This window comes from Phragmites australis, chromosome 22 (genome assembly GCF_958298935.1).
Source record: "Phragmites australis chromosome 22, lpPhrAust1.1, whole genome shotgun sequence".
NCBI classification, from domain to species: domain Eukaryota; kingdom Viridiplantae; phylum Streptophyta; class Magnoliopsida; order Poales; family Poaceae; genus Phragmites; species Phragmites australis.
This window is the reverse complement of record NC_084942.1, coordinates 3,832,271-3,843,657: the sequence shown is the minus strand read 5'-3', so window position 1 is coordinate 3,843,657 and position 11,387 is coordinate 3,832,271. Positions and strand designations below refer to the sequence as shown.

The following is an 11,387-nucleotide window of genomic DNA, read 5'->3' as shown; positions in this document are numbered from 1 at the left end:
ATGTCCTCCCACACCGTGTCTGTGCGCCGTTGGTCTCGTCGTGTCGTAGTCCCCTCCCTTCTGCCGCCTGTCATGATGTCGCGCTGGGCATCCCTCTAGCGTCGCCGCGCCCGGCCTCAAGCCATCGCGTTGCGCCGTCCTGAGCAAGCCACTCCTGCCTTCTCCGCCGGCTCAGCCTTTCCCGCTCACACGCACCGCCGAACTCCCACCTCCGGTGTTCTCCTCTCTAGCCACCATCTCCTCCCTCTCTGCCAGCCACCTCTTCCTTTCCCCAACCGATGAGCTCTCCGGCGCCTCCCTTTCCTCTAGTCTCCCTTCCTCCCTATGAGCTGCACGCACACGAGAGCCGGCCAGCCTTATCCCCATCTAGAGTGTGGGCCCATAACCCACCAGTCCACCAGCCACGGTCAACGATGGACTCCCTTCACAAGCTCCACCAACCCACAAGCTCTACAAACCGAGTTCACAGCATAGTGCCCTTTTTCAATTTCTAGAATTTTTAATTCTGGTAAATCTTCCGATAGCTATAACTTTCCATTTCAACTCCGATTTTAGCGATTCTTTCGCTGATATTCCTCTAAAATCATAATCTATCTCTCTGCCAAGTCTTATAATTTTTGGAGTTCACTTTAATTTCTCGTCGGTATTTAATTTCGTATCACGGTGTTAACCTAGAATTAGACTTAGTCTTTTATTAAATAAAGTTGATGATAGATAATTCAATAAATATGCTTAGGTTATGATCATAGATTAGTCGCTTATATTAATATTGCTTAAGTGTAAGTTTAATAATCATGTTAATTAAAGAATAGTTTTTTAAATAAACTAAAGAATTAATCTTTAATTTAATTATTTAGAATAATTTGTTATTTTATGCTTAGGTTATAGATTAATCTTAGTTTAATTAATGTAATAAGATTAGCCATTGTAGCTAATAAATAAATAAATACATGTCTTTAGGATGTAATAGAATAATTTAACGTTGGTAATTAATTAATTGAGAACCCTGTTAATAATTTAACGTTGGCAAGCATGATAGTCCTCTAAAAGTTGGAGAAAGTTAGAGGCTATCTCATACGTTGGGGGCTTTAGGTGATACTTAGTGTCAATGGAAAATGCCTACCCTGGCCATTTAAGGATCGGGTCATTGCACCATCATGCTTATCCACTCTCGTGCAACCATGCGTCCCGAATAGGTAAGATTTGACTTTTTTCACCGGATTGGATTGGGCATCATACTAGAAAGTTGAGAGCAACGAGAAGTCAAGTGGCTATCTGGATCGCACTGGGTATTGCAAACTGGTCACTACAAAAGCTTATGTGCTTGGTATCGGATACGTGTCCTTTATTACTTGGCTTGCCTCGTAGAAAAGTCCGGTAGGAAAGGTGTTTAAAGTGTCTCGACATGACTCGCTCCTCCACAAGCTACGATTGAAAGCTGAGCAAATTATGTGGGTACAATGTACAACCTCTGCAGAGTGTAAATCTATTCAAATAGCCGTGTCCGCGGTCATAGACATGCGAAAGTAGTAACCCTGATGACTAGACTCAGGGTACGTGTGTCTTGATGAGTGTGTGGACTAGATGTCCGTGTGATAAGGTTGCTGGCTCAATCAGCTAGGATCTGTGTGGTACTAGAGGTATACCAGATATGATAAAAGGGACTGCGAAGTGTGGTGTAGCCCCTCCTAGGAACGAAAAACCCTAGATATAAATTGTTACCATTTTCTGAATTTTAAACTATTTCAAAAGCTTTGTTACCTGTTACATTTGTTTTAAAAGATTAACAGTAGAGAATATAACTGGATACCTGCATAAAATCTGCTTTACGTTTAAAACTATACCATAAAACTTATCCTTGAAATATCTATTATGCATCTATCAATTTCTTGAAGTAGTATAAGACTTGTTGAGTACCTTCCATACTTAGTATTGTCACTTTCAGATTGTCGAGATGAAGGTTAACCTCAACCTAATCAAATATAAGAGAAAAAGTCTAAGGTTACGTTCACACCCGAGTTGCCTGTGGTATTGGGTTGTATCATTTGTTCCGCTCCTCTGTATTGTAGGCTCTTCTTCTTGGCTGGTTTGCTGTAGATCTTTATCCACCAGACCATCTTTCACGCTATTTAGTTAATTATTTTACTTTATTTTATTCGAAGTATGTATTTGATTTATTCTGTTGAATTCTGTGTGTATCAACTGCTTGATCTAGGGACTGATACAGGAGGCACAGAGGAACCGAGGTTAGGATCCTGACAGTATATATCTTCTACTATATCTTATGGAAGATTTTGAGCAACTTGAGCATTAAACTCTCACAAATTAGTATATATAGGAGCACAAATCTTTTCTGTAGCAGTAAATGGGAGCATTTCATAAATGATAACATATCTAGTCCGGGTCTGAGAGTATCTATCTTCCATTATATATGATCAAAGATTTTGAGCAACTTGAGCATTAAACTCTCAATAAGTTGGTATACATAGGAGCACATGCTTTTGTTATAGTAGTGAATGAGAACATTCCATAAATGATAACATATACAGCAGGATTTGGGAGTATCTATCTTCCACTATATCTAATCAAAGATTTTAAGAAATTTGAGCATTAAACTCTCATAAGTTGGTGGGTGCTTTCTCTTCGTATATATAGGAGCACGAGACTTTTGTGTAGTAGTGAATGAGAGCATTCCATAAATGATTACACATTCAGCCCGTGTCTGTGAGCATCTATCTTCCACTGTACATGATCGAAGATTTTGGGCAACTTAAGCATTAAACTCTCATAAGTTGTTGGGTGCTTTAGGAGTACCTGACCTAAGCTCTCGTATCTCCAGTCAATGAATCATCTCCTATTAGATCAATATCACTTTTTTTGTTCGAATGCACCCACTCCATTTATAACCGACAAGTGAATGGAGTGTACATTCGAACAAAAAATACCATCTAGATGAACTGTAAGTGATACCTCGTGACTCGTTACCCATAGTTCCCTTAGATTATCGCTGAAATGTTGCAAGGCCGTGAGAAACGTACCCCGCGGAGACATGCAATGCATCCTAGATTTGTGTAATACTAGGGAAAAGGGGCCATGTTGGTAGGCAATCTCCTGCTGTTAGGAGATCACTGCTGGCTGGATCATATTCCTTCTCCTGCTCCTGCTCATCATCACCACCATCATCAGGTAGGGGAACTGGTGTGCTTGTGCCGGTAAAAATCACTTATCGCATGTTGATCCATTTCGTACATGCGAGTGCTATGAGGCTGAGAAAATAGATTGTTCTTTCTCATGGCCTGTTTAGTTGGCTGAGCGTGGCCAGACCCCACACGTGTATGCAACGGACGTTTGGTTGCCTAGGCACATGTGCCAGCTAGGCCCCACCCATAAAAAACCACCGGTTAGGCACCGTGAAAATGGATTTCGAATCCGTTTCCACCGGACTTGGCTCGCTCGTGCGCATGGTGTAGATATGTATTTTTTTCATTTAACTCTCAATTTTATTTATAAGTACAAGAGTAAATAAAAATTCTAAACGTTTTCATAAGCAAACTAGAACTCACAAACAACCTATTTTAATTAATTTGATAAAAAAACTAAACCAATACAAAGAATCCTACTTTTATAACTTTTAATAATTTTTTATATCTCAAATAAATTTTAAAAATAAAAAATCACTAATATTCTTATCATGTGATGTATTAATTTATAAAAATATTTCTAACCCTAAGTTATTTAGTGAAAAAGTAAATTTCTTTATAATTTAATATATACTCTCGCACGCAACCAAACATTATCTCTTCTCAGTTAGACTAAACATATACAGCCAAACAAACATACCATATTACATCTCCGCATCATATCTCATTAAATTCCATAGACTAAATCACATGAGCAACCACACATGCCCTTATATAATGAATGATACACTCATGAGCCGTTTGTAAGGCACGTTCCCCACCAACCCATGGGGAATTTTATTGGTAGGTACATGGAGAATTAATGCCCGCCCCCTCAAACGAAAATCGTATGGAAGTGTCCCTCCATCTATGCCCCTTGATTTACTCAAATCCAAGGAAAAGCAAGCGATAGATTTACGTCAGCGGCAGATTTTGTTATAACAGAGCATCGAATAAGCCCACGAGATTAACAGGTCTAACTCAAAGCCTGTTTCAGTGTCAGATTTCGATATTATTCAATCCTGCCTGAACAGAACAGCGTGTAGTCTTCAAGAAATGGCGGCACCCTCCTCAAGCCTCCATGTACACTCCATGAAGCTCATGTAAAGGTCGAACAAGCTCACGGTGCCCGTCGTGCTAGAATCTCGACTGTTATCATCGCAAAGTGCAGACAGATGGGTTGTATTGACACTTGACAGTATACTGCTTCAGTTGAAACAAGCGCTAATGAGATCCAAATCATTCTAATCTGAACTAGAGAAATCGCACTCATCCAAATACCCAATGGAATGGTGAAGTTACATAAGCAGGGACAAGTGGGATCATGAACTTCACAGGCTACTGACAAAACCGACTCAAGTCCTAAAATATTAAAAAACTCACATGCCAGCTACCGGCACCATCAACCTTGGCTTTGGACGAGTGCACGGCTCTCTAGTCATCTCAGTTGCAAATGTGAACATGAGGAATGGTAAGATGACAACAAGATAATAGATGCAATAAAAATCAATTGAAAACTATAAGCAACAGTGGAGAATAAAATTAGTGGAGCATAATATGGTATTGTTATGAGAAAAAGATGTAATTTTATTCATCGGTTGTATGCCTCAAGGCTTCAAAAGACTATCAGTGATTCAAGCTTAGACAGAACCATATCACTTGAACCATTGCTGCTTAAATATGTGTGCTCCTAAAAATGACCAGACCGAAAAATAATCAGTCTTCCAATTAAGACAAGTTTCCATGATTCAGTTCAGTTTCCGAATTCAAACTTTTAAACAATTATTGATCAGACAATTTATCATCCTTAAACAACTACAAAAATTATTGAAGTGGAGACAATTGTACCCAAAATATGTAAGCTCCTTAAGATCACGCTTCAGTGGAAAGGCGCTTTCAACAGCACGAACAAGTGAAGCACTTGGTGGTTGATTTTGGTGTAATCCCTAGCATGTGGAGGGTTCAATTATAATGCATTTCTCATTTAATACCCAGCCAGTTATGACGCTAGCACATCGATAATATTTACTTTTCACTCAGTAAAACATATTTCTTTGTCTTTTTCATGTTTTTGGAGAATTATTTACATATGGGAAGCCAGGAAAATAGAACATTTTAATTTTGTCTGGTTTTATACTGTACAATGCTTCCATTGATCCATTGCGTACAATTAAGTGAATGACAGATTTACATCTAGCACATCAATTAGCAAATTCATTTAGAGAGAGAGAGAGAGAGAGAGAGAGAGAGAGAGAGAGAGAGAGAGAGAGAGAGAGAGAGACCTATTTCTGCGTAGTTGCTTAGGTTGGTGCCTACTGCCTAGGTAGGATGTTCAATAAACTGTTCACATACAACAATAAGTAGAAGAAATATGCGCTTCAGATATTCACACATCAATGATACTTCATCTTTCAGAAATGTCTTCCACCACCAAATTGCGATGGTGGGTGAACTGCGCCATATGCTGAATATTCCTGCCACGATTTATAAATACACTAAACTTACTAAACTAATAAAAGTGTGAAGCATTAAAGCAACTAGGTGAGACCAGTACAAAACATGAACAGAAAAAAAGGCAACAACACTTAGTACTATTTCGAGAATATTTAGATTCTGTGGCACGATGACAGTTATATAGGAACAACCAAGTGCTAACAAAAAAACTACTGAATTTTCTTGAGGAAAGTTTAGATCTTCTTCCTTTTCCTTTTGGCGTGTGTCAACTGGGGTGGGTAGGGCACATTAATCATATTTTCTACTTTTCGCACAACATGGCAACACCAGTGCAGATGGCACTGACAAGAGCCACCTCTTTTTCTTTTTCTTTTCTTTTTCTTTTTGACAGGAGAGCCACCTCTTATTTGATGTGATGACTTAACAGTAGAACACACTATACAATCTCTGTTCCAAGGTCAATCCTCCAACTGAGGAAGTGAGGAAACAAGGATGTATACTCTCTAAAAAAGTCGAGGATCTCTAGAAACTAAACCAACGTAGCTTACAACATCATAAATAGCCCTGTTACCATATCCCACCTTATTGTTTTGCTGCAAAGTCTGTCATCATAATTAGTTAGAAGCAGGTTATGTGTACGTTTTGGAAGTTCGAAAATAGAAGGAAAGAAGCCAAGATACCAGATTAGCTTATGACATGTTTTTCATTTGCTTAATGTTAAGAGTGATCAAGTTAATTGTATTTCGCTAGGAATGTTTTCCAGCTTCCAATTGTATCTACTTCTTAGCACAGGATACCCTCAATTATGATAAGATATAGAGTAGAAAGTTTATGAAGTACCTGTGATGCACACTGGGGCACAGATTGCATATTTGTATGCCCCTGAATCTGACTTGCTGAAACACCAGTAGTAGGATATCCCTAAAAAGTATATAAGGTGCATGAATTCAGTAACATATTTGGAGGTAGTTAATAAAATAATATTCATAAAGAAAGCACGGTAGGACCACTACCTGGTAGAAGAAAGGTCTACCAATAGATGAGTTTGATGCAATATCTTCTGCTGCATAATATTGATCTTGATTTGGTGGATCGACAAAAACCAGGTCAGCTGGCTGGGGCAAAACCACTTGTTTTACATTTCCTATAAAAAAAATCAGAGGTTTTATTAAAACGAACTTAATCATTGCAGAAGCAAATTTGCACACAAAGTAAAAGAGGAGTTACTTGAATGTTTCTCTGGCTTAATTGATTTTTTCTTTCTCTTTTCAACCCTACTTCCATCTTTCTCTTTTCCCGAGGGATGTATATGCAATCTTTTAAGTTCACATACATTTCCCAGTGATTTTTCTCCATTTTCAAGCACATCCAGAATAAGTTTTCTTGTATTATGATGACTTTTGCTCTTCATCAGCAGATCATACACAAACCACATAGCTCTGTTACGATATGCAAACTCAGCTTTTGTGCGATCTTGTTCTGCGAACTCGTCAACTGGAAATGGATATGTTCCTTTTCTAACATATTTAGTCCATCGCTTTAAAATATACCTTTCAGGAATCCTATCGATATTCTTGAGACCAAGTGCGTTTAGAGCATGTGAACAAAGTATGCCCATGGTCTCAAATTTTTTACAACTACAGCTCAAGTCCATGGTAGATGTGTTAAGGAAAACTATCCAAACTTTTGGACCACTTCTTTGCAAAATGAACTCAAACCTATACAATGCTTCACTACATTGAACTTCCTGGTACGAAGTTGCACCACATCCATCTAGAAAATCTGTTTCAAGAGACTTATAGACATTATGTGTGTAAACTTCAGCGGCCTGCTGCAAAATTCTACTATGCTTAACTGTACACTCTGGAGCAGTCTGATTGCACCGAATGTCCTCTAAAGATTCATTTTTACGCCAACTCCCTACGATTTTATCAAACTCAAGAATAAAAGTGGCAAGTGAAGTTGATATATCACTAATGCTTCTCAAAACATTGTTTGAACTTTCACTCCTATCCAACGATTCAATCCCACCATCAAATGCATCCTTATGAAGAGCTGTGCACCATTTATGCCTCTGCTGATACAGATCAGTGAGCCACTGGTGTTCCTGCATATTATATTCATGATGCATCATTGCCCATGCTTCATTGAACTCTGCTTCGGACTCACATTCTTTCATGCACTTTGAAAGCATGCTATGAAATGTTCCAGAAGCATTGATAGTACCTAAATGCGACTGCAGGTTCTTTTCGATGTACCATTGACAAAGACAATGACGTGTCCCAGGAAGAACATCTTCAATTGCCTTGGAGATAGATTCATTCTGATCAGTAAAGATTGTTTTAGGAGGACGACCACCCATTGACTCCAAGAATGACTTAAATAACCATTCATAAGATGTTGAGGATTCATCCAACAAAAACGCACAGCCAAACATGACATTTTGCCAGTGGTGATTCACGCCAACAAATGGGGCACATATCATATTATACTTGCTGGTACGATATGCTGTATCAAATATCACAACATCTCCGAAACTGTCATAGTCGAGCCGGCTTCTCCCATCCCTCCAAAAGAAATTAGTCATTCGGCCTTCTTGATCTACTTCGACATCCCAATAGAACATACCTTGTTCATTTGTTCTGCGCTTGAAATAGCCAACAAGGGCCTCAGAGTCCTCTGGTTCAAGCAGTGTGTAACTACGGATGCTAAGCTGACTGTGACATTCTGTACCATCTTCATTTATATGCAAACTGTCATGCATTGCTTGGATTTCAGCATTCACCATGGCATTCAGCGCACCAGGTTTTGGAACTGAAAGAGTCCTCACTGATCTCAGTAAGTGCACCTCTTCAGGCCGAACCAACTCATGATTGTGTTCAGGAATTATCTGAATAACTCGCCACTGACCTTCAGAATCAACTCTAAAACGGACCATCGCTTTGCAATTAGTTCTGGTCTCCGGCTTATTAAAGTTTGCCTCCGTAAGCTGCTCGTCATCCTTCATACCTTCCTTTGAGCAGTAATAATCTTTTGTACGGATAGTTTTGGTCCCTGTAAAGTAGTACTGCTTTCCTTTCCGGACACTAAAGCCCATACGGTGCCCGTAGTCGCAGTACAGCCTATAAGCTTCCTCCTCACTATATGCAACTTTATTCCGCAATTCTTCAGTCAACTCCTCACGGCTTGGAATTATAGAATTATTTTCCCTGTCCTCTTCTTCATTTCCCGCAGGATCTTCCTCCCTTCCCTGTTCTTGGCTGTCAAAGGCCACTTGCTCCCCACCTCCAGCATTGTAAATTATTTGCTGCATCTCGCCATTCTCCTGAGCTTCATGCTCATTATCTCCGACACTGTCCAGACAGATGGCCTCCCCATCAATCTCGATAGCAATGCTAGTACCCTCCATCACTGCAGCACGAAAGGCAGTGTATTGGTCCAAACACCAAGAAAAATGAAACATATGAAAGACCTACCAAAGAATACAAGGCATGATGGATGCAACAAATGATATTGAGACACTAGAATCTGAACCATTTTATGCAAACCCTCGCATGACTATTTGGAGATGAAACCTACTGAAAACACACACCAGCGTTGCCTTCAATTATCAAGCTTCTATGGCAGTAGTCGATCCAAAATCGAGTAAACCAGGTGCTAATTTATGAGGCTAAAACCATCGCAAAATGACTATATCAAACTATAGCTAAATTGAAATGAATGAATGTGCCAAGTGAGGACCTCGGCGGGCAGGAGCACACTATATTGTGTCATTTGGGACTCGAATAGAATAGCAATGTCAAAATATCCGGCATAGTCTAATTTGAAATTTGAATAGAATTGCAATTTGGCAAACCTGAAGGCTGGCACTTCAGGCCTCAGCAGCGGCAGATCAACCGGAAGAAGACTGACGAGCGGCGGACCGCGCAGTGAGGAGATGCAGACCCGGAGTGAGGCCGGGCCGGGCCAGGTCGCCTGACGGTAGGAGCGAGAGGACAGAGGAGCGGCGGCAGGACGGCCGACTGCCGCAGCGATACCGGGAGGAGGGAGAGAGGGGCAGCGGTGGCCGGTGGGCCTCTCCTGGCCACAGCGTCGGCCGGCGGCAGCGACGAAGGGCCGCCGGGAGCGTAGGGAAGATGTGACTCGGCTGCTGCTCAGATGCACGCCGCTGGTGGCTTCCCTTCCTCCCGGACGTGAAGCCGCCGTAGACGACGCCCTAACTGGTCGGCGGTCGGGAGGGCTTCGAGCCGGGAGAGGGAGGTGGCTTGGGATGGATCGGACCCGGCTGCGGCAAGTAGAGTGCCGAAGTGGTGGGTCGGTCCGGTCAAAGGAAAATGAGCAGGGGTGAAAGGGACACTAGGATATTGGTTAAAATGCTAAGATTTAAGAATAATAGAAATTTCTAAGAAAAGAATGAAGAGAGAGACGATTGTGTTAGTTGGGAGTGTAAAAAACCATGGATGTCAAGCTTTAGAGTGGCAAATGAGAAGCGGGAAATTTAGAAATGGTAGAAGTCTTTTTTTTAACAAACTTTAGGGCATATTTGTATGGGCTTCTACTTTTAGATTTTTTTTAAAAACTATGCTGAAAAGTTGTTTTTGAAATAGGTTGTTGGTTTCTACAATAAATTTTTTGCTTTTTAGCATATCGCTTCTTAGAAAAATGTCTCTCAGCGAGCTTCATAGCTTTAATTCATTTTCCTTAGAAGCAAACTTCTGGTTTCTCCAAAAGTCATTTCTCCAGAACTCCGTTTATTCTGGCTTCTGACAGCAGCAAAAGTAGAACCAGAAGCAAAAAATAAACATAATCTTAGGCCCCGTTTGGTTACAAGAAACGTTTCAGATTCTCTGGTGATTCTCTAGAATCTCTGCCAAACGCACTAAAACGTGAAACGTTTCACCTTGAATCACCTGAAACGTTTCTCATTTTTAACACTACGAGGAGAATCACCCAAAATGGTGTTTCACCCGTTTCTAGAATCACTCAGTTCATTTTTCTTCAAGAATCCGAATCCAGAATCCCTGCCAAACGTTTTCAGAAAATTGAGGGTGATTCACCGGAGAAACGTTTCCAGGAAGAATCTGAAACCGAAACGTTTCTAGAAGAATCTGGAGCCCTGCCAAACGAGCCCTTAGACTACTTCTCCCATTGCAGCCTCTGCTCAGATCGCAACCACCCACCCTTCCCCTATGCCACTTCCTGCCTCGTCAAATACCCGGACCAAAGTCCTATGTTGATTGCGGGACCCGTGAAGAGTACAAAATTTGACATTTTGAACCGTTGCTCAGATGGATGATCGAAGACCGCAAATGTCTATATCTCATCGAGACGATTCTATTTTGCTACCAAACACCTCGTTTGGACGCTTGATGAATATGTAGCGATCCCAATAAATCTAAATCGTTAGATGAGAGAAAAATAAAATATAAAAAAGAAATGGATAAGGGCGGGTGGGATCGGTCACCACCCACAATCCCCACCAGACCGCTCCGACGCCACCCGCTTCCCACCCGAACCCTGTCTCACCGCCGATCGCCTCCTACCGGCCTGGCCCCCTGCCGCCGCCCCAGTCAAACCCTACCGCGTCGCTCCCACAGCCAGCCAACCGTCGCCCCGAGCGCCCTTGTGATGAGTCGCCCTTGTGCCCAGCCTCCTGGCTGCCTGGTGGAGGCCATCGGCAAGGGAAGGGAGCGAGCAGGGAAGGTGCTAGCCGAAAGAAGGAAAAAAAGAAAAGGTAGGAAAGAAAGAAGTAGG

The 11,387-nt window shown here is 41.2% G+C and overlaps 1 protein-coding gene across 8 annotated transcripts; it reads right to left on the bottom strand.

The window, feature by feature from the left end:
• Nucleotides 1-3,786: 3,786 nt before the first annotated feature.
• Nucleotides 3,787-9,958, bottom strand: LOC133904805 (protein FAR1-RELATED SEQUENCE 5-like). Of its 8 annotated transcripts, XR_009907502.1 has the most exons (7): nt 9,490-9,956; nt 6,861-9,044; nt 6,647-6,777; nt 6,474-6,554; nt 5,462-5,653; nt 4,563-4,621; nt 4,258-4,382 (listed from the first exon to the last, which is right to left on the bottom strand). XR_009907502.1 is itself a non-coding variant. In XM_062346358.1 (6 exons), exons 2-6 carry the CDS (start codon nt 9,040-9,042, stop codon nt 4,229-4,231), a joined length of 2,646 nt encoding a protein of 881 aa, XP_062202342.1. In that variant the 5' UTR covers nt 9,043-9,044; nt 9,490-9,958; the 3' UTR covers nt 3,787-4,228. The 8 variants fall into 8 exon arrangements, 5 of the variants coding, with proteins under 5 accessions (XP_062202342.1, XP_062202346.1, XP_062202347.1 ...); XM_062346358.1 differs by lacking the exons at nt 4,563-4,621; nt 5,462-5,653 and adding an exon at nt 5,028-5,125 and having other exon boundaries at nt 3,787-4,382; nt 9,490-9,958; XR_009907501.1 differs by lacking the exon at nt 4,563-4,621 and having other exon boundaries at nt 4,245-4,382.
• Nucleotides 9,959-11,387: the final 1,429 nt, after the last annotated feature.